We start from the raw sequence: 24,512 nt of genomic DNA, 5'->3' as shown, positions 1-24,512 counted from the left end.
CTAGTTTTTAAAGAATTTGGCATCAGGTGAATCCGCATCCAACGCGCCACCGTATCCAAGTTTGTAGTGATGTCACACAGGAGCCAAACGCATCACGTGTGGGAGTACTGGGCCTGTACGTGACATCATACGTGCTACCCTGATCTGCGTGTACATGTGGACACATGGGACCCTGTGGGGGATCTTTGTGTACACGATACCTCATTCATATGGTAAATTGTAGACGCGGATACAGTAACGTCACGTGTGCACCATAGTATAACAATAGGGGGTTTATTTTTTTTTATTGCTCTTTTGGGTTTATTTTTGTTTTGGTACCCGATGCAGAACTAGGCGGAGGATCGTCAGTCCCCATGGATAACACCGGGGCTGGAGGTCAATTGGTAACACTAACCACAACTAAATCAGTTGCTCACCGCCGGGTCTTGCCGGCAATCGATTCCCCGTGCAAGGCAGGTGGAGGTCTATTTATCAAGGATTGTGGCGTTACAAATACTCTTCTGTCCTGATATCACATCTTTAGACCGTGCAATATTGCCAATAACCAACGTTTCGAATGTTACAGATTTCCGATGGCTGAAGGGATCATCTACTCCGCTGTTCCCAATTTCCACAAAGCCGCCGAGGTGAAACGCTTTGATGTCTTACGCTTATGATGTGCCCCCTTTTTAAAAGTTTTTTTTTTTTTTTTTTTTTAATCCCCCTGAAATCTAATTATGCATTCACCGACTGGCAATTTCCTGCAGCGCAAAGGAGTCTGGGTAATTAGCTGAAGATCTGCTGGTCGTGTTTCTCCTGTTACGATGAATGGAGCTGACTGTGGGGAGGCCGCTCTTGTCCAGTGTACAGCCAGGTCTGGTCTGTGAGGCTATGCTGCCCCTCACTGGCAGAACGCAGCAGTGCAAGCGACTTGTTTGTGTATAAAATATCATTTACAATCCTCTCGAGAACAGATGGCTGTGGGACTAGAGATTGCTAGAGACGTGCGCCCTTATATGCAGTATCATTTGCTTCTACATTGTATTTGCATAGAAAATATATTTGATATTGTTATCTGAAAATCTGTCTGTTTAGTTTTCAGCGTCTATGTACGCTGTCCTTACAATATTCACATTGATTTCTACTTTACACGTGTGTATTACCTCCACCGGTCGCCTCTGCGATCTGTTGCTGCTCAACCTCCAGTACAGCCTTTTATATGGTCACCTCACCTCAGTGACTAACCGTGGCTGCATCATTTCCAGTACAGCCTTTTATATGGTCACCTCACACCTCAGTGACTAACCGTGGCTGCATTATTTCCAGTACAGCCTTTTATGTGGTCACCTCACACCTCAGTGACTAACCGTAGCCACATCATTTCCAGTACAGCCTTTTATATGGTGACCTCACACCTCAGTGACTAACCGTGGCCGCATCATTTCCAGTACAGCCTTTTATATGGTGACCTCACCTCAGTGACTAACCGTAGCCGCATCATTTCCAGTACAGCCTTTTATATGGTCACCACCTCAGTGACTAACCGTGGCTGCATCATTTCCAGTACAGCCTTTTATATGGTGACCTCACACCTCAGTGACTAACCATGGCTGCATCATTTCCAGTACAGCCTTTTATATGGTCACCTCACACCTCAGTGACTAACCGTGGCTGCATTATTTCCAGTACAGCCTTTTATATGGTGACCTCACCTCAGTGACTAACCGTGGCCGCATCATTTCCAGTACAGCCTTTTATATGGTGACCTCACCTCAGTGACTAACCGTAGCCGCATCATTTCCAGTACAGCCTTTTATATGGTCACCACCTCAGTGACTAACCGTGGCCGCATCATTTCCAGTACAGCCTTTTATACGGTGACCTCACACCTCAGTGACTAACCGTGGCTGCATCATTTCCAGTACAGCCTTTTATATGGTCACCTCACCTCAGTGACTAACCGTGGCTGCATCATTTCCAGTACAGCCTTTTATATGGTCACCACCTCAGTGACTAACCGTGGCTGCATTATTTCCAGTACAGCCTTTTATATGGTCACCTCACCTCAGTGACTAACCGTGGCTGCATTATTTCCAGTACAGCCTTTTATATGGTCACCTCACACCTCAGTGACTAACCGTGGCCGCATCATTTCCAGTACAGCCTTTTATATGGTGACCTCACCTCAGTGACTAACCGTGGCCGCATCATTTCCAGTACAGCCTTTTATACGGTCACCTCACCTCAGTGACTAACCGTGGCCGCATCATTTCCAGTACAGCCTTTTATATGGTGACCTCACACCTCAGTGACTAACCGTGGCCGCATCATTTCCAGTACAGCCTTTTATATGGTGACCTCACCTCAGTGACTAACCGTGGCCGCATCATTTCCAGTACAGCCTTTTATATGGTGACCTCACCTCAGTGACTAACCGTGGCCGCATCATTTCCAGTACAGCGTTTTATATGGTTAACTCACCTCAGTGACTAACCGTAGCCGCATCATTTCCAGTACAGCCTTTTATATGGTCACCACCTCAGTGACTAACCGTGGCTGCATTATTTCCAGTACAGCCTTTTATATGGTTAACTCACCTCAGTGACTAACCGTAGCCGCATCATTTCCAGTACAGCCTTTTATATGGTCACCACCTCAGTGACTAACCGTGGCTGCATTATTTCCAGTACAGCCTTTTATATGGTCACCTCACCTCAGTGACTAACCGTGGCTGTATCATTTCCAGTACAGCCTTTTATACGTCACCTCAGTGACTAACCGTGGCCGCATCATTTCCAGTACAGCCTTTTATATGGTGACCTCACACCTCAGTGACTAACAGCGGCTACATAATTTGCAGTAGGGGAGCACGTTATACCCTAAGGCAGAGGTTCCCAAACTCTGCCAGTACAGTCCAGGTTTTAAGGCTATCCATATTTGAGTTAAATCAGATTGACTGAGGTACTAATTGTCACCTGTGCTCAAGCATGAGTATTCTTAACCTGGACTATAATGGCGGAGTCTAGGAAACCTCTATTTTCCTGAATATATGGTTACCCTGTAATGCTGGTGGTACGTGGGTAGATCTGACCGATAACTGGACTCCTGCACAATGTGTGACCACACGTTGGCGGGAGGCTGCACAAGAACCGCACAATCCGATAATAACTGGAGTCCTTGCAGCAGCTAATGTGCTGGTCCATCCGCCTGCCTGTAATATATCATACACAGTACAGTATGAGGGCACCCGAGTGTCCCACCCAAATGTGCTGGTCCATCCGCCTGCCTGTAATATATCATACACAGTACAGTATGAGGGCACCCGAGTGTCCCACCCAAATGTGCTGGTTGAGCATCTCATTCTAAAACATTGTGTGGCCCTGTGCATGGCGATCTGAGGCCAGCGCGCGGCTGCTCGGCCACGGAAACCCAATCCGTGAAGCATCCGAAAATCAGTTCTTGTGCCGACATTGTTTCCAGAGGCGGCTTGGAACGCTGTAGGGAGTGCTGCAGCTGAGGACATACTGTTTGTACATGCTATGTGCGTCCCGTTCTGCGAGCTTGTGTGGCCTACAGCATCCCAATTCCAGTACTCGCTGGGGCAGCTCTATCAGGGCAGAAACGTGGCAAACTGACTTGTTGGAAAGGTGGCATCCTATGATGGCAGTGCCACGGTAACAGTCACTGAGCCCTTCAGTGCGACTCATCCTGCTGCTAACGTGCGACCATGGCGGTTGCCACATTTTATTGACCTGTTAGCTAAAAGTAGCCACACCCATTGCCATGTAGTTATATGATCACGTGTGAGGTCTGCTCCCTACTTCTCTAACACTCAGCAGTGGCTACGCAGATTGGCCAGCAGAGGTCGCCACAGGCTGTAGCCACACAAAGCACCATTATATATACCGTGTTTCCCCGATAATAAGACACTGTCTTATTTTTTTTTTTGTTAACAAAAACACCATAGGGCTTATTTTCGGGGTAGGTCTTATATTAATTTTGACAGCAGTGCCCCTTATGCAGGCCCCCCCCCTTGCAGAAGTGCCCCTTATGCAGGCCCCCCCCTTGCAGAAGTGCCCCTTATGCATGCCCCCCCCTTGCAGAAGTGCCCCTTATGCATGCCCCCCTTGCAGAAGTGCCCCTTATGCATGCCCCCCCCTTGCAGAAGTGCCCCTTATGCATGCCCCCCCTTGCAGAAGTGCCCCTTATGCATGCCCCCCCCTTGCAGAAGTGCCCCTTATGCATGCCCCCCCCCTTGCAGAAGTGCCCCTTATGCATGCCCACCCCCTTCCAGGCCCCCTTGTAGAAGTGCCCCTTATGCATGCCCCCCCCTTGCAGAAGTGCCCCTTATGCATGCCCCCCCCCTTGCAGAAGTGCCCCTTATGCATGCCCACCCCCTTGCAGGCCCCCTTGTAGAAGTGCCACTTATGCATGCCCCCCCCTTGCAGGCCCCCTTGTGGAAGTGCCGCTTATGCAGGTCCCCCCCTGTAGCAGTGTCCCTTATTGCAGTGCACTTACCTGACTCGCCGCCGTCCGGGATGTCGCTCTCACCTGCGCGCTGACTGGATCTAACATGATCCAGCAGGCGCGGCCGCACAGGATCCTCAGCGCGCGGGTGACGTCATGACGTCACCCGCACACTGCATGACTGGGAACGCTGGTCTCTGCAGCGTTCCCAGCTCAAAATGAGTTCGGGTAGGTCTTATTTTCGGGGTAGGGCTTATTTTCGGGGAAACACGGTATCAGTAGCACATTGGAATCATCTTCTGGACGTTTAGCATGCCCACAGTACTTACATGTTCTCCACCTCCAGATGACTTTTGCTTATTGGCTTGTACTGAATACTTTGCTTATTTGGTCTCCTTATCAGCAGACCGAACGCTTTGTGTGACAGGATGGTGCTTTACTGCAAGCTCGTAGCCGGTGCCCCCAAACTGGCCTGATTTGGATCTGCACGTAGAGGCCATCGCAGCGGCGATCTCTCACGTATAGCAATTGTGAATATATGCTAATTAATGACTCACTTGCTGTGAACAGTGTTTAAACGCTACCAACACACCTGCGTTTCTCTAGTCCACCCTCCCACCCCCGTTACCTCCCCAAAACGCTGACCACCTGTTACTCACTTTGCGAGTGAATCCTCTGTGCGAGCGTCATCGCGATTCAGTTGCTGTGCAATGGCTGACACTCGCTCAATCTGCGTAAGCATCGGCCCTAAGACCGCAGTGTACGACGTAATCTCATATTGTGGGGGTCCCTCCATTTGGACAGAGGGGGCTAATGTTGGGGTAGGCTAGCATGCTCTGCCTGGACCCCCTACGATTAGGGGATATTTTTTGTTATGCTGGGAATTAAATTCTCTGTGACTAGTGGCAGCCACAGGCCTCTCATACATGGCATCAGCTAATTACAAGCCAGTGGGATATAGGTTAATGTGAAACAGGAGCTTTTCCGTAATGTCCGCAGGTGACGCTGGCTCAGTCCCACTTACAGCGCACCCAGCGGGGACCTGGACCTCTCTAATACACATCAGGGTCTGTGCATATGAAATGTGACGGGAGAGAGAGAGACGGGAGAGACTGGAGAGAGACGGGAGAGACTGGAGAGAGACGGGAGAGAGAGAGACGGGAGAGAGAGAGAGACGGGAGAGAGAGAGAGACGGGAGAGAGAGAGAGAGACGGGAGAGAGAGAGAGAGACGGGAGAGAGAGAGAGAGAGACGGGAGAGAGAGAGAGAGAGAGACGGGAGAGAGAGAGAGAGAGACGGGAGAGAGAGAGAGAGAGACGGGAGAGAGAGAGAGAGAGAGACGGGAGAGAGAGAGAGAGAGAGAGACGGGAGAGAGAGAGAGAGAGACGGGAGAGAGAGAGAGAGAGACGGGAGAGAGAGAGAGAGACGGGAGAGAGAGAGAGAGAGAGAGAGACGGGAGAGAGAGAGAGAGAGACGGGAGAGAGAGAGAGACGGGAGAGAGAGAGAGAGACGGGAGAGAGAGAGAGAGACGGGAGAGAGAGAGAGAGAGACGGGAGAGAGAGAGACGGGAAAGAGAGAGACGGGAAAGAGAGAGAGACTGGAGAGAGACGAGAGAGAGAGACTGGAGAGAGACGAGAGAGAGAGACGGGAGAGAGACGAGAGAGAGAGAGAGACGGGAGAGAGACGGGAGAGAGAGAGAGACGGGAGAGAGAGAGAGACGGGAGAGAGACGGGAGAGAGAGAGAGAGAGACGAGAGAGAGACTGTGAGAGAGCCAGGAGCCTCCGGTACAGGCAGAGTTACAGTACAGAGCTTAACCCCTCTGCCGCCATCAGATAATACACAAGTGACATTGCAGGCTCGTCATGCATTCTACAGTCCTTATATGTACTCCAGACACACTAACAGTCCAGGTTTTATGGATAGCCATTCTTGAGCACAGGTGACAATTCTTGCACTAATTGTTTTCACTTAACCATCTGTTCTAGCATGGATATTCTTAAAACCTGGACTGTTAGTGCACCTTAAAGACCTAGGTTGGGAAACGCCGTTTGCATGCTGGCTCTGTTCTCCTGTGTATTTGTTAGTCCTGCTTCCAGTGTTGTTGTTGTTATCATAATTAGTTTCCCATCTCCAGTATATCATCCCCTATGCACTTCTACGCCAGCGATAGGGGATGTAGTGGTCTACTAGCCCCAACAGGTCATGTTTTCTGGATTTCTCTAATCATGCACAGGTGAGTTGCTCTATTTGGCTGGGTCAGTAATTATCTCACCTGCTTCAGCAGACAGAAATCCTGAAACCATGACCTGCTGGGGATACATAAAGCCTGGAGTTGAGAACCAATGTTATTGAGCAGGGGGTCTTCAGACCCCGGGGGAGATGTACTGGTGGGAACAGACGGGCTCTCCCAGCCTGTGCAGTCCAGCTCTTGTTACTTATTAAACCCTCCTGGTGCAGCCTGCGTCTGGCCCTGTAATGGGGCAGTCTGGCTTTAACGCTCCAAGTCACAAGCATTCATAGATTATACGCTTCGCCGGCCCGTCCCGCGCTCCGTCATCCAACAGTTGCTGTTCTGCTTCTCGTAATAGGGGAGATGTATCAATCCGTGGAGAAGTTGCCCATAGCAACAATCGGCTTCTGTCATTTCATAGCGTGTTAGATAAATGACCGTTAGAGGCTGATTGTTTGGGGCAACGTCGTCACTTTCTCTCTCTCTCTAAAGCTTGATACATTTCCCCCACTATGTTCTAGTCACTCTTGCTCCCTTCTGGGTATTGGGGTACAGGAAACATTGCCGATTCTGTGCAAGCAAAGACAAGCACCATTTCTTACATGCAATTGAATCCCCTCCCTCCCTATATTCATCCTTTACGCTTTTTTTAAATATTGCTGGAGCCATGCTAAGAAAATATACTGTCCCGTTTTGTAATATTGAATGGGACTGGCAGATCCAGCTGCGCACATTACCACCTATGACGGGCGGACAATTCTCACGCACAACTTATAGAAATAGCGCAGACGGCGATCAGGAAGCGTCCATCCCCTCGCCGTGTCCATGCAGCGTGACTAAAGTGATCCCCTCCATGTATAAACTATACAGTGAGAGAAAGAGGTCATGTGTACTCGCCACCTCACACCTCGCAGAGGTGCCATCAGCACCGCCCGCTCAGGTGTTGTAGGGTCACACTGCAGGGAAATGTCACAGAGTACAGCGCCTTAGTGTCACCAGCTACGCAAAGTGCAATCGCGCTGTAACACCAGCATGGCGCTGTCTGATGGTCGCCGGACGCTTATATACACAAATCGTACATCTGTTCTCACGTAGGATGTGATATATTACAGGAGGAGTCTCCTGTATCCAAATATTCCTAAATACGTGTTTTAGTTAGAAAGCGAAGGTGTCACTATCTCGGTCATGCTGATGGGGCAATGTACATAAACTTTGTTTAAGGCACAAAATGATAAAAAATATTGTACAGAATGACCTTCAGGCTCTGTGTATATAATACATGAATGAATTTCATATGTGTACAAACTTTGAGCCACAAAGTTATTGAAAATATTTATAAAGTTACTTGCAGGCTGTGTGTATATAGGGCCTGATTCAGACCCGGGCGCAAGCGCTGAGCGCTCCCAACTGGGTCGATGGTGGCACACAGCCCATGTGCACTATGGAGCCGGCTCCGTCGTGCGCATGCGCGAGACCCGGCTAGCGACGGGCAGTCCGTCGCTCCAGCTCTCGCACCAAAGGGGGCGTGCTGTCGATGTTGAGTGACAGCTCGCTCCGTTTGGTGGTTGGGGGGGCCTACCGTTTGGGGGCGGCCCCACTGACATCACAAGTGATGTCAGTGGGAGAGATTTCGGCTCTCTGGGGCTTGCGATGAACGAGACACTACCACAAGGGTCTCGTCGCAAGCTCGATGGTCGCGATGGCTTTTACCATCGCGACCATCATCATGGCCGCTCGCTATAGCCGTGGGTGGTTTCCCAAACCTGTGCGAGCGGCCAAGAGGCCGCTACAAAAAAAACCCAAAAAGCCCGGCTCCGAATCAGGCCCATAGTACATACATGCATTCTGTGGTTACATTTGGGTCCCATTCCCAAGATCTCTCATTATGGTATGCAAGTATTTTAAAATACAGGATATTCCGATATCCAAAATACCCCTGGTCCCAAGCAGTTTGGATATGGGAGACTCAACCTGTACTACATTTAGCAATAATGTTGCTTCTCCACCACTGTGGAACTGCAAGTCCCAGCACACCCTGCCAGCCTCAGGCTGAGACTTGTGGTTCCAAATCGGCTGGAGAGCCACCTATTTACACCCCTGAGACACCTGTACCTCGTGCACAATGTGAATGCTGCAAGACCCATAGGATGATATTGAAAGAGACGATGCCCAACCGGGCACACGTGGGTGCTGCTACCATACTAATACTGTAACATTCACTAATATGTATGTACGGGACTGCCCCCGTGTCCCTTCTGATGTTGCCCTGTGAGTCCCTGCAGTGTCCTTTGCTAGGTGTGATGACAGAGGGCCTGATTCAGAGCCATGTTGGCACAACTGCGCATGGATCGTAATACGCATGCGCGAACCAGTCAGTGCGGACGAAAATCGTTGTTCGCTAAATAGCGAATGCCTGCTATTTTGAGTGACAGGAGGAGGCGTATGTGGGTGGTAACAGAGGAAGGTGCTTGACAACGGGGAGTGGAGATCAGAACGCAGGCGTGCTTAAAGGTCAAAACGGGCGTTTTAAGGGTGTGCATAATTAATACAGCAGCGTCATTGACCACGTCACTGGGTTATTTTATAGTCAGAACTGCTCGCAAGATTGTGGTAGCAAAAACCAACCACAACAATAGCGAGCAGTTCATACGCTGGTCGATGTACTCGATTAATCTAATAAATAGCGGACATGACGTAGGATGCGAGCGGCCAAGGGGCGTATTTTTCCAAAAAACGACCGCAAGTTTTGTTCGCTCGTTCAGACATAGAGGCGTGAACAGACCGCAAAGAGCGAACGGTTCATTTGAATAGCCACCCCTATTTTCTGAACGAATGAACGCAAATAGCGTCCGGCTCTGAATCAGGCCCAGAGACCGCTATATGCACAGATAGATATCGCCCTATAGGGGAGGGGGGAATTCAATCGTTTGTGCCGCTGGGCACCCTCCTGAGGGGGCGAGCAGAAATATACGCCCAGTAGTTTGCATTGTATGCATCTAATCCCGATGTATTTAGTAATAGTCGCCCGTGACACTCGCACCTATTGGCAAAATTACTGAATATTGCCATTGCCCAATATTGACGCACAAAAACAATTGAATCCCCCCCTATGGTTCCCGGCCTCATGTATAACTCTTTGCTGGGAGAGTCTATTTTTCTTGAAGTGCCCCATGAGAGCTGGGCAAAGGCTCTATGTGATCAGTAACTGCTAGTGTTACCTCACCCCCCCCATAGAGGTACACACGGAAATCACCTCTCTCTATCTTACAGATTCCTGAGACATTGTATAATTAGCAAGAAACCCCCTTATCTTCCTGGCGTTCACAATTCATTCCGATATAAGAGGGGATATCGGCCGCTTACTCTGTGTGTTTTAGTGAAGCTCAAGCTCTGGACTATTTTTTTTTGTGAATTTGCCATAACCAGTCTATCAGTCACTTCGCCCACAGCCCGGAAAGGAATGTTGGAGGAAAGAACCCAGCCCCCACCCTCATTTAAAGGGACCCCCTGACAACTGGGATTCTGCATGCATGGCTGAGCGAGGAGGGCGGGGGTGGCTGCCTCTGGTGCAGTCTGACTTTCCTGAACAATGGCTGACTCCTTCCAGCATTGTACGGCCCCCCTATTGCTGCCTCTCATACTACTGAGATCCTCCTGCCATAATGCCAATCCTATCCTGATGGCGGGGGTGACGCACCCAGCAGACAGGACCCAATGGCCCTAGAAAGGTTATTTATATGCTCATTTGCAGTGTGGGATATTCATTACTTTTGCACAAACTTCATATTTAGTACGGAATTACTTTAGCGCGGTTGTGGACACCTTCTGGGAAAAGGCTGCTGTACAAAACGTAGAAATAAACGTTGGATAATATTTTTAAGGCCTATTAGACCCCTCGTTCCTCCTGATTTGCAATAGAGCAGGGGTGCGCAATAAGCAGTCCTCCAGCTGCTGTTGAACTACACATCCCAGCATGCCCTGACAGTACAACTATGGCAGGGCTTGCTGGGATGTGTAGTCCCACAGCATCTAGAGGGATGCTAATTGCCCACCCCTGCAATAGAGTTTAAGCAGCACCCCTATATATGCCCGCAGGGACTTCTCCCAAAGGGTGTCCGATTCCATAGAAACTATAGACCCTGTCCTGGTCTGTGTAACCCTTGACTTGCCAGCTCCAGTAGGACTATAACTCTCATTCACTCATAGGAGTGAGAGTTACTGTCCAGCAAAGGCCCTAAAATGGCCAATAAACACATTGTCTATTATCCATCCCCTCTCCCCATTAACACACAAACAGCGTATTTCTCAAAAACATACATCATATTTCCTCTTTTATTATATAAATATCCATTTATCCTTTTAACTGTAAGAATATAAAGCGTTTTTTTCAGAGGACCTTTTTCTTTTATACAAATTCACAGACAGTACAATGAAATTCGGCACGTTTCTAGGTGAGATCCAACTGGGGAGATGCTGGGGGACAGGGGAACAAAGTTCATTTTTTTTGTTTTTTTCTTTCAACCTAATAGAAAATACCAGGAAAAGTCTGTGATTTTTTTTTTTTTTTTTCAAAATCTTAAAACAGGCTGCAATGAGTTGTGTGATCCACAGAACAGGGAGTGAGGACGGGGTTCAACCCGAATCCGATCAGACTGAGGATTGTGCTCCCACTATACAAAAACGCCTCAAAAAAAGGTGCACTCATGTGTCGGGGGGGTTAAGGACCGGGGACAAGTCTGATGTTTGCATATATAATTTTGACTATCGTCAACAGCGAGGATCTAGGCTTTGCCACAACCCCCAGCAGCACGAGTTGAGAAAGGCTTGCAAATTCTGCATTTCGATTCTAAAACTCAAATGTCGGGAAGGATAACGCAATAGGAGACTCCAACGTTACGGTCTAAGCGCGAAACGTCACACTACAAGGATCGTAAGCTCATTGTGGGAAACAGACTTAGTACAAACCAGCCAGGGGTGTAAAATATAGGGCAAATACTATTAAAAAAATGTTAAAAAAATTGAGACTTACTATTACGTCCCCCTTTAAACACTGGCATTACCTAAACGCCAACTGGGTGGAACGTCAGTACTGGCAATGAGTGACTGGGTTAAATTAAAGGGCCAACCTTAAATCATGCCAGGCAGGGGGTGGGCACAATAACACTCAGAGCGTGTGTGCCCAGACAGTAACTCTTGTTCTTACCACAAGGGCTAGGAGTAAAGGGATATGGGGTGGCGTGAGTTGTATATAGAGAAGGCGTTCTAGTAAGAACCTGCAAGGGGGGGGGATATTTTTCCAGTCTAGGCATAAAATCGAATAAAAGGGAACAAAAAAATAAAACAGTCCATAAATAAATCATGATTTCTACTTTCCAGAGCATAAAAACGAGGTAGCCAGCCATTAGGAATGAGAGTAATGAGTGACACTGTAGGGGGTGAGGGGTGTCAGCTACACCACCAGGGAATGCTTAGTACACTTTGCATACTGGAAAGTTTTCAACTAGTTACAAAATATAAACATTAGGGGGAAAAAAAAAACCATTTGAGAAATGTTATCGGTGCAGCTTCTGTTAACCCTTCCGTTGCTGGAGACAAAGGGGGCCTGATTATTCTGGGCATGGGTTAACCACTTCAGTGCCGGCGTTCCGCTGTAATCATACGGCACGAGTGATAAACTATATCGACAACAGGGAGGGGAGGTGTATAGATCATACGTCTACCACACGGTCCAGGGTGTTGCAATCATTTTTCGACCCCAATGCTGGTTCCTGAAATCCCAATGATCCTTATTATGGAAGTTAGTGTCCAGGCAGGGGGGGGGGGAGAAACTGTGTACTGGCGCTGGTTAACCCATACCGTAAATCAGGGAGCTCCTTTCATTACAACCTCATGCGATATCCGTTTAGAAATGGCAACAGCACCCCCGTACCGCCATTCCTACTGCCGGAAGGGGGCTACCACCGGTTTTCCCTTGGCCTCGTTCTACGCTCAAGCTTGTGGCCCTACAGGCAGTATGACGCGTCAGTCCCAGAGTCTCTCTTTTGTCACCGAGGCGGCAGGCCACGGGGAGCCTCACCTGACCTTCTCGCTCTCAGTCATCTGCCAGAGTCCCAGGTTGAGCACTTTGAGACAGGGCAGCTGGGTGATCCTCTCCAGCCCCCTCTTGGTAATGCGGGTGCAGCCGTACAGGTCGATGCCGGTCAGCTGGCTGAGGTGCTCGGCGATCAGCTCCAGCCCCTTGTCGGTAATCCGCACGCACTGGCCGATGTTCAGGGTCCTCAGGCCGTGCATCTGGCGCACCATGCGGTTGATGCCGTCGTCGCTGATGTGGCAGGAGCACAGCGACAGCGACTTGAGTCCGTACAGGCCCTGGGCGATGTAGGCCAGGCTCTGGTCGCCCACCTTGTCGCAGAAGGAGACGTCCAGCCCGGAGAGCCGCAGGCTGCCGGTGGCCAGGTGCATGATGCCCGTGTCGCTGATGTTGTCGCAGCTGCGCAGGTTCAGGCTCCTCAGCCCGGCCATGTGCGACAGGTGGAGCAGCCCGTTGTCGGAGATCCCCCCGCAGAAGCTGAGGTTGAGCACCCGCAAGCCCTGGAGACCCCGGGAGATGTGCTTGAGGGCCAGGTCGGTCAGCTTCTGGCAGTCCTGCAGGGTGAGCTGCTCCAGGGTCAGGCAGCCCTCGGCGGCGCTGCGGGTCATGCCGGCCAGGTGGCCGATGCCCACGTCGGAGACGTGTCGGCAGCTGCGCAGGTTGAGGCTCTTCAGGCCGTGGAGGCCCCAGGCGATGAGCAGGAGGCCGGTGTTGGTGACGTTGGAGCAGCCCCCCAGCTCCAGCACCTCCAGCCTCTTCAGGTACTGGGCGATGCGGCCCAGGCTGCTGTCCGTCACCTGCTTGCACAGGCTGAGGTTGAGGCACCGCAGGGAGCCCACCTCCTGCACGAAGGCGTGGCCCAGGCCGTTGTCGGTCAGGTTGTAGCAGCCGCTCAGGTTCAGGCTCTCGATGTCGGGCAGGCCCTGGATGACGTAGCTGAGGGAGCGGCGCAGGCTGAGGATCTGCACCCGGCGGATGCCGCGGGCCTGCAGGCTGGGGAAGAGGGACGGGTTGGCGCGGCGGAGGTGCAGCCTGGCCTCGGTGCCCCGCCACACCGACCGGTGGTAGGCCGCGTCCCGCCAGGCCCCGCACACCTGCGCCGCCCGGCCCTTGTCGCGCACGTCCAGGTAGCCGAAGATCATGGCCAGGAGCTCGGGGAACAGGCACGAGATGTGGCCCTCCATGCTCAGCGCGGGCCCGGCATCCCCCGACTAGGCCGCGGCCTGTGGCTGGGTGGTGGAGGGGAGGTCCTGCGGGCGGCGGCTGCTGCGGGGGTCTCCTGTCAGCCCGGGCCCCCCTCTCTCCCGCTCATCGTTGGGCCCCGGCCTTCGCTCTCGGTGGCGGCTCCTCCTCCTCTCCCCGGTCTCCGTCCCTCTCGCTTTCTCTCTCACTTCGCCAGAACCGCCGGCCGGAGCCCCCTCACTGTGTGATTCCGTTAACACGCGGCGTGCGCGCTACTGTCGGGCGGCGTGCGCGCCGCCGCGGGGAGCAGACGAGGCGGCGGGGGTTGGTGGGCGCTGCGCATGCGTGATGGAGGGGTCGGTGGCGCGCGGGCGCGCCGCCGCCGGTCTGGGACATGGTGGGAGGGCGGGGTCTGCGGCTCCTTTGTCTCCCGCGCAGCAGCCGGGCGCCCTCGGCGGTAGGGGAGGACGGTCACCATGGTGACGCCGCCCCGCCCCCTTCCTGCTTAACCCTCCAGTGACTGTGTTATAACGTGTAATGGGAGAGAGAGATGTTAATATAACTATAGATACTGATATATATATATATATGTGTGTGTGTTATAGTGCTTCTCTCCTCAGTAAGCTGCTGTTCTTACTATTTAGTTACTTATATAGCGCACACATATTCCGCAGCGCCTCACGGAGAGTATATCAGTCCCTGCCGCGCTGGAGCTTAAGCTGGGTACAGACAGGGCGATTCTATGGACGATTCAGACGCATCGCAGCGACAAATCGTTCCTATCGTCCAGTGTGTACGGACTATGTCACGTGACGATGTGCGCTCCGCGCATGCAGGTCCGATGGACGATATCGTTAGCGGAGGCCACGGTGCCAAATGCAGCATGGCCCCCGCCGTCGTTCAGTCGCTGCTGGCATCGCCAAGTGTGTATGCTGATGCCGGGTCGGTCGCTAGCGAAATCGCGCACGGTACACATCGTTTATTAGTATTGCACTCCATGGGGCTGCATCTGCGTCCTGCATCCTTTTGCACAGTTGCGTCGGCGTCTTTATGCCAATGGCGCTACCCTGGTGTACAGCTGTACGTCCCGATGTGCAAGGACTGAGACGCCCACTGTCAGTTTCTTTAGATGCCACCATCGGTCACGCCATGCTAGGTGCAGCTTCTCCATCTGAGTATATGTGAGCGATTGAGCGTCTGTGTACGCAGCAGGTGACGCGTCCATGCGACGCAGCTTCTCCGTTCGTGCGCTAAGCCAGGAACACCCAATATATCTCTAATACATTTCATGCACTGTGCGTCTGAATGAGTACTGCGTCTCTGTACAGTAACAATCGGGAGGCACGCGTGGTGCAACTTATACGCGTACGCCGTAGGACAACATCGCCCTACTGCGTCCGACACTGGCAGCGCGTACGACTCAGAGTCAGGGTTCTACGATCCCTTCCACATGTACACACACACACGTAAAATAGGGTTCATTTTCCTCTTAAGATTATAATCGCTGCCACCATTTGATCACAGATCCTGAATAATATATTGTAGGAATGGACATCGGAAGCCATCGAATGGTGGACGAGCATCCGACATCGAATCAAAATGTTGCATCAAAACTATGTGATGGGAGAACCCTCGGGATGCGGCGGTTTACGCATGCGCAATAGAGACTCACGGTCGTGCTGGGACTGATTTGTAACCGCTTCATTCAGCTGTATTTTATAGTCTGAGGACCATCGCTTACGCTACATTCCATGGCAGCAAACATCGGAACGGCGCCATTGAATGGGGAAAATACTAGGATCAGAGGAAAAAAATAACATTGATATCTGTAAAGTATCCATAATATATCACTCTCCTGTCTGTGATTATCAGTGCTGCAAACCAGGCGATGGCAGCCCCTGCATCGTTATTTAATAAACCCCATATTTAACCCCTGAATTCCAGTTGTAGAGCCCCCACAGGGAAAAGGGCCCCCCTGCCAAGTGCAGACCTGTATAAATATGGGTTTGGCATGGAATGGCTCTCCACACAGTGCCAGGTAAACTGCCAGGCACACATGAAGTATGTGGCCTGTCTTTCACATGTGTTTGGCACAACGGCACAGCGTACCCACCATCATTGTACCTGTTGGCATAGGGGGGCACGGACATGTTAACCAGCAGACCGCCCAGGGTGAGTATCTAATTTCCAAAATGCTAGATCGCCCTCAATCCACTTTCCACCCCCCACACAGGGCTGCGTACAAAAATGTGCGTGTCTGGGGTGAAATCGGGTCGCAATGGGGGGGGGGCATTTGCTGTGCATTCCTACGGCGTAGCAACGGCAACTCGCCCCCTTCCGACCTAACTGGATCGAGCCCAAGTTGTTTTCCTGACACAGGGCGCAGCTTAGCCGATCTCGCTATAAACTAATCATCTGCAAAATGTCAATGCAAAAAGTAACCGGTGAGCTATGGAGTCCTGGACGGTTCAGCTGTCAGTATGGTCAGTGCCTATGAGAACTGGTACTGGAGCCATTGATAACCCATTCATGAGTAGAACAGATTAAACTTTATCTGGTGTGTGCGCTTCCCTCTGGTGGAGAGTTGATGAACTACATGCAGTATCCTCAGTAAAGGGGCACATCCACTAGCAGACTGTAAAACGACAGCACGAATACGACATTATAATCGTGCAGTCGTTTCACAGTCTGTGCTGTGCCTACACTGAACAATCAGTTGTTGAGTGTAGGCACCATCCCTCATCCCCGAACATAGCCAATCTGTTGTTATTGGCAGATTGACCAGCATGTTCGGGCGATGATAGATGTCAGAAACGACTAGCGGGAGTGCACATCGCTGGTTGTTTTTGACATTTGCATGCCCGATTAACGAGCGATTAAACGATGTCGTTATTGTTCAATCGCTCTGTTTAATAGGGTAGTTTTTTTTTAATTATTATTATTATTAGTGCTCACTAAGGCTGCATAGACGTAGGCTATGTTAGATGAAAAGTGTGAGAGTATAAGTGTAATTACAATTTGATAACTAAGTCAGAGTTACGCCAGAGTTAAACTGAGGGAAAACAAACTCAAAACCAGAACACTTTCTGAACGAGCAAAATACTTATGTGAATTACCAAAATCACCATCTTCTGCTGTATGAATATCCAGGGAACTCCTTACTGCACTCACTGCTTGGACATTGCAAGTACTCCCCTATCTGTGAGCTGCTCTTGTTGATGGATCTTTGTTGATCAGGACACTTGGGACCGGATCAGCTCTGTACATTGTAATTTTGTCCTCATACTACATAAAACTTGTTTGTATTGCCTTTTCCCATTGCGTCACATCTGTCCACTTTAATCATTTGTTTAATAATGAATTCCTGCACCCACTACTCACAAACCTCTCTTTATATATCACTTTCGGAGCTGCGCTCATACATTAGCAGCACTGTTCTTTTATCTCTATTTTTGAACATTTAACAACTTTTATCTACACTGTCTCTATATCACACAGTCTCTACATCACACTGTCTCTACATCACACAGCCTCCACATTACACTGTCTCTACATCACACTGTCCCTACATCACACTGTCCCTACATCACACAGCCTCCACATCACACTGTCCCTACATCACAGCCTCCACATCACACTGTCCCTATCACACAGTCTCTACATCACACAGCCTCCACATCACACAGCCTCCACATCACACAGACTCCACATCACACTGTCCCTACATCACACAGCCTCCACATCACACTCTCTATATCACACAGCCTCCACATCACACTGTCCCTACATCACACAGCCTCCACATCACACTGTCCCTACATCACACTGTCCCTACATCACACAGCCTCCACATCACACAGCCTCCACATCACACTGTCCCTACATCACACAGCCTCCACATCACACTGTCCCTACATCACAGCCTCCACATCACACTGTCCCTATCACACAGTCTCTACATCACACAGCCTCCACATCACACTGTCCCTATCACACAGCCTCCACATCACACTGTCCCTACATCACACTGTCCCTACATCACACAGCCTCCACATCACACTGTCCCTACATCACAGCCTCCACATCACACTGTCCCTACATCACACTGTCTCTATATCACACTGTCTCTATATCACACTGTCCCTACATCACACTGTCTCTACATCACACAGCCTCCACATCACACTGTCCCTACATCACACTCTCTCTATATTATACAGCCTCCACATCACTCTGTCTCTACATCACACTGTCCCTACATCACACTGTCTCTATATCACACAGCCTCCACATCACACTGTCTCTATATCACACTGTCTCTACATCACACTGTCTCTATATAACACTGTCCCTACATCACACAGCCTCCACATCACAGCCTCCACATCACACTGTCCCTACATCACACTGTCTCTATATAACACTGTCCCTACATCACACAGCCTCCACATCACACTGTCTCTATATAACAGTGTCCCTACATCACACTGTCTCTATATCACACTGTCTCTATATAACACTGTCCCTACATCACACAGCCTCCACATCACACTGTCTCTATATCACACTGTCTCTACATCACACTGTCTCTATATAACACTGTCCCTACATCACACAGCCTCCACATCACAGCCTCCACATCACACTGTCCCTACATCACATTGTCCCTACATCACACTGTCTCTATATAACACTGTCCCTACATCACACAGACTCCACATCTCACTGTCTCTATATAACACTGTCCCTACATCACACTGTCTCTATATCACACTGTCTCTATATCACACTGTCTCTATATCACCCTGTCTCTATATAACACTGTCCCTACATCACACAGCCTCCACATCACACTGTCTCTACATCACACTGTCTCTATATAACACTGTCCCTACATCACACAGCCTCCACATCACACTGTCTCTACATCACACTGTCTCTATATAACACTGTCCCTACATCACACAGCCTCCACATCACACTGTCCCTACATCACACTGTCTCTATATAACACTGTCCCTACATCACACAGCCTCCACATCACACTGTCTCTATATAACACTGTCCCTACATCACACTGTCTCTATATCACACTGTCTCTATATCACACTGTCTCTATATCACCCTGTCTCTATATAACACTGTCCCTACATCACACAGCCTCCACATCACACTGTCTCTACATCACACTGTCTCTATATAACACTGTCCCTACATCACACAGCCTCCACATCACACTGTCCCTACATTACACTGTCTCTATATAACTCTGTCCCTACATCACACAGCCTCCACATCACACTGTCTCTATATCACACTGTCCCTACATCACACAGCCTCCACATCACACAGTCTCTACATCACACAGACTCCACATCACACTGTCCCTACATCACACAGCCTCCACATCACACTCTCTATATCACACAGCCTCCACATCACACTGTCCCTACATCACACAGCCTCCACATCACACTGTCCCTACATCACACTGTCTCTACATCACACAGCCTCCACATCACACAGTCTCCACATCACACAGTCCCTACATCACACAGTCCCTACATCACACAGTCCCTACATCACACTGTCCCTACATCACACAGCCTCCACAACACACAGCCTCCACATCACACAGTCTCCACATCACACTGTCCCTACATCACACTCTCTATATAACACTGTCCCTACATCACACAGCCTCCACATCACACAGCCTCCACATCACACTGTCCCTACATCACACTGTCCCTACATCACACAGCCTCCACATCACACTGTCCCTACATCACAGCCTCCACATCACACTGTCCCTACATCACACTGTCTCTATATCACACTGTCCCTACATCACACTGTCTCTACATCACACTGTCTCTACATCACACTGTCTCTACATCACACAGCCTCCACATCACACTGTCCCTACATCACAGCCTCCACATCACACTGTCTCTATATCACACTGTCCCTACATCACACAGCCTCCACATCACACTGTCCCTACATCACACTCTCCCTACATCACACTCTCTATATTACACAGCCTCCACATCACACTGTCTCTACATCACACTGTCTCTATATCACACAGCCTCCACATCACACTGTATCTACATCACACTGTCCCTACATCACACTGTCTCTATATCACACAGCCTCCACATCACACTGTCCCTACATCACACTGTCTCTATATCACACTGTCTCTATATAACACTGTCCCTACATCACACAGCCTCCACATCACACAGCCTCCACATCACACTGTCTCTACATCACACTGTCTCTACATCACACTGTCTCTATATAACACTGTCCCTACATCACAGCCTCCACATCACAGCCTCCACATCACACTGTCCCTACATCACACTGTCTCTATATAACACTGTCCCTACATCACACAGCCTCCACATCACACTGTCTCTACATCACACTGTCCCTACATCACACTGTCTCTATATAACACTGTCCCTACATCACACAGCCTCCACATCACACTGTCTCTACATCACACTGTCTCTATATAACACTGTCCCTACATCACACAGCCTCCACATCACACTGTCCCTACATCACACTGTCTATATCACACTGTCTCTATATAACACTGTCTCTATATAACACTGTCCCTACATCACACAGCCTCCACATCACACTGTCTCTATATAACACTGTCCCTACATCACACAGCCTCCACATCACAGCCTCCACATCACACTGTCCCTACATCACACTGTCCCTACATCACACTGTCTCTATATAACACTGTCCCTACATCACACAGCCTCCACATCACACTGTCCCTACATCACACTGTCTCTATATCACACAGCTTCCACATCACACTGTCTCTATATCACACTGTCTCTATATCACACTGTCTCTACATAACACTGTCCCTACATCACACAGCCTCCACATCACACTGTCTCTACAACACACTGTCTCTATATAACACTGTCCCTACATCACACAGCCTCCACATCACACTGTCCCTACATCACACTGTCCCTACATCACACTGTCTCTATATAACACTGTCCCTACATCACACAGCCTCCACATCACACTGTCTCTACAACACACTGTCTCTATATAACACTGTCCCTACATCACACAGCCTCCACATCACACTGACCCTACATCACACTGTCCCTACATCACACAGCCTCCACATCACACTGTCTCTATATAACACTGTCCCTACATCACACAGCCTCCACATCACACTGTCCCTACATCACACTGTCCCTACATCACACTGTCTCTATATAACACTGTCCCTACATCACACAGCCTCCACATCACACTGTCTCTATATAACACTGTCCCTACATCACACTGTCTCTATATCACACAGCTTCCACATCACACTGTCTCTATATCACACTGTCTCTATATCACACTGTCTCTATATCACACTGTCCCTACATCACACAGCCTCCACATCACACTGTCTCTACAACACACTGTCTCTATATAACACTGTCCCTACATCACACAGCCTCCACATCACACTGTCCCTACATCACACTGTCCCTACATCACACTGTCTCTATATAACACTGTCCCTACATCACACAGCCTCCACATCACACTGTCTCTATATCACACTGTCTCTATATCACACTGTCTCTATATAACACTGTCCCTACATCACACAGCCTCCACATCACACTGTCTCTACATCACACTGTCCCTACATCACACAGCCTCCACATCACACTGTCCCTACATCACACTGTCCCTACATCACACTGTCCCTACATCACACAGCCTCCACATCACACTGTCCCTACATCACACTGTCTCTATATAACACTGTCCCTACATCACACAGCCTCCACATCACACTGTCTCTATATCACACTGTCTCTATATCACACTGTCTCTATATCACACAGCCTCCACACCACACTGTCCCTACATCACACTGTCTCTATATAACACTGTCCCTACATCACACTGTCCCTATCACACAGCCTCCACATCACACTGTCCCTATCACACAGCCTCCACATCACACTGTCTCTATATCACACAGCCTCCACATCACACTGTCTCTATATCACACTGTCTCTATATCACACTGTCTCTACATCACACTGTCTCTATATAACACTGTCCCTACATCACACAGCCTCCACATCACACTGTCCCTACATCACTCTGTCCCTACATCACACTGTCTCTATATAACACTGTCCCTACATCACAGAGCCTCCACATCACAGCCTCCACATCACACTGTCTCTATATAACACTGTCCCTACATCAGACAGCCTCCACATTACACAGCCTCCACATCACACGGTCTCTACATCACACAGCCTCCACATCACACAGCCTCCACATCACACTGTCTCTACATCACACTGTCCCTACATCACACAGCCTCCACATCACACAGCCTCCCCATCACACAGTCTCCACATCACACAGTCTCTATATAACACTGTCCCTACATCACAGCCTCCACATCACACAGTCTCCACATCACACTGTCCCTACATCACACAGTCTCCACATCACACTGTCCCCTACATCACACTGTCTCTATATCACCCTGTCCCTACATCACACAGCCTCCACATCACACTGTCTCCACATCACACTGTCCCTACATCACACTGTCCCTACATCACACAGCCTCCACATCACACAGTCTCCACATCACACTGTCCCTACATCACACTCTCTATATAACACTGTCCCTACATCACACAGCCTCCACATCACATCACACAGCCTCCACATCACACTGTCCCTACATCACACAGCCTCCACATCACACTGTCCCTACATCACACTGTCCCTACATCACACAGCGTCCACATCACACTGTCCCTACATCACACAGACTCTACATCGCACAGACTCTACATCACACTGTATCTACATCACACACATCACACTGTCTCTATATCACACTGTCCCTACATCACACAGCCTCCACATCACACTGTCCCTACATCACACAGCCTCCACATCACACTGTCCCTACATCACACAGCCTCCACATCACACTGTCTCTATATAACACTGTCCCTACATCACACAGCCTCCACATCACAGCCTCCACATCACACTGTCCCTACATCACACTGTCCCTACATCACACTGTCTCTATATAACACTGTCCCTACATCACACAGCCTCCACATCACACTGTCCCTACATCACACTGTCTCTATATCACACAGCTTCCACATCACACTGTCTCTATATCACACTGTCTCTATATAACACTGTCTCTACATCACACAGCCTCCACATCACACTGTCTCTACAACACACTGTCTCTATATAACACTGTCCCTACATCACACAGCCTCCACATCACACTGTCCCTACATCACACTGTCCCTACATCACACTGTCTCTATATAACACTGTCCCTACATCACACAGCCTCCACATCACACTGTCTCTACAACACACTGTCTCTATATAACACTGTCCCTACATCACACAGCCTCCACATCACACTGTCCCTACATCACACTGTCCCTACATCACACAGCCTCCACATCACACTGTCTCTATATAACACTGTCCCTACATCACACAGCCTCCACATCACACTGTCCCTACATCACACTGTCCCTACATCACACTGTCTCTATATAACACTGTCCCTACATCACACAGCCTCCACATCACACTGTCTCTATATAACACTGTCCCTACATCACACTGTCTCTATATCACACAGCTTCCACATCACACTGTCTCTATATCACACTGTCTCTATATCACACTGTCTCTATATCACACTGTCCCTACATCACACAGCCTCCACATCACACTGTCTCTACAACACACTGTCTCTATATAACACTGTCCCTACATCACACAGCCTCCACATCACACTGTCCCTACATCACACTGTCCCTACATCACACTGTCTCTATATAACACTGTCCCTACATCACACAGCCTCCACATCACACTGTCTCTATATCACACTGTCTCTATATCACACTGTCTCTATATAACACTGTCCCTACATCACACAGCCTCCACATCACACTGTCTCTACATCACACTGTCCCTACATCACACTGTCCCTACATCACACTGTCCCTACATCACACTGTCTCTATATAACACTGTCCCTACATCACACAGCCTCCACATCACACTGTCCCTACATCACACTGTCCCTACATCACACTGTCTCTATATAACACTGTCCCTACATCACACAGCCTCCACATCACACTGTCTCTATATCACACTGTCTCTATATCACACTGTCTCTGTATCACACTGTCTCTATATCACACAGCCTCCACACCACACTGTCCCTACATCACACTGTCCCTATCACACAGCCTCCACATCACACTGTCCCTATCACACTGTCTCTATATCACACAGCCTCCACATCACACTGTCTCTATATCACACTGTCTCTACATCACACTGTCTCTATATAACACTGTCCCTACATCACACAGCCTCCACATCACACTGTCCCTACATCACTCTGTCCCTACATCACACTGTCTCTATATAACACTGTCCCTACATCACAGAGCCTCCACATCACAG

General features: G+C 49.6%; 2 protein-coding genes across 3 annotated transcripts in view; one reads left to right on the top strand and one right to left on the bottom strand.

The window, feature by feature from the left end:
* Nucleotides 1-24,512, top strand: part of WNT5B (Wnt family member 5B) — a 145,496-nt gene that overhangs the window by 72,268 nt on the left and 48,716 nt on the right. The gene's annotated exons all lie outside the window — the stretch shown is intronic.
* FBXL14 (F-box and leucine rich repeat protein 14) lies at nucleotides 10,749-14,287 on the bottom strand. The gene has a single exon (XM_088461569.1). It carries the CDS (start codon nucleotides 13,949-13,951, stop codon nucleotides 12,749-12,751), a length of 1,203 nt encoding a protein of 400 aa, XP_088317695.1. The 5' UTR covers nucleotides 13,952-14,287; the 3' UTR covers nucleotides 10,749-12,748.

The sequence above is a fragment of the Taudactylus pleione genome, unplaced genomic scaffold (assembly GCF_031769625.1).
Source record: "Taudactylus pleione unplaced genomic scaffold, aTauple2 ptg001073l, whole genome shotgun sequence".
Taxonomy (NCBI): domain Eukaryota; kingdom Metazoa; phylum Chordata; class Amphibia; order Anura; family Myobatrachidae; genus Taudactylus; species Taudactylus pleione.
The sequence above is the reverse complement of the archived record's forward strand: the minus strand, read 5'-3'. Positions and strand labels throughout refer to the sequence as shown.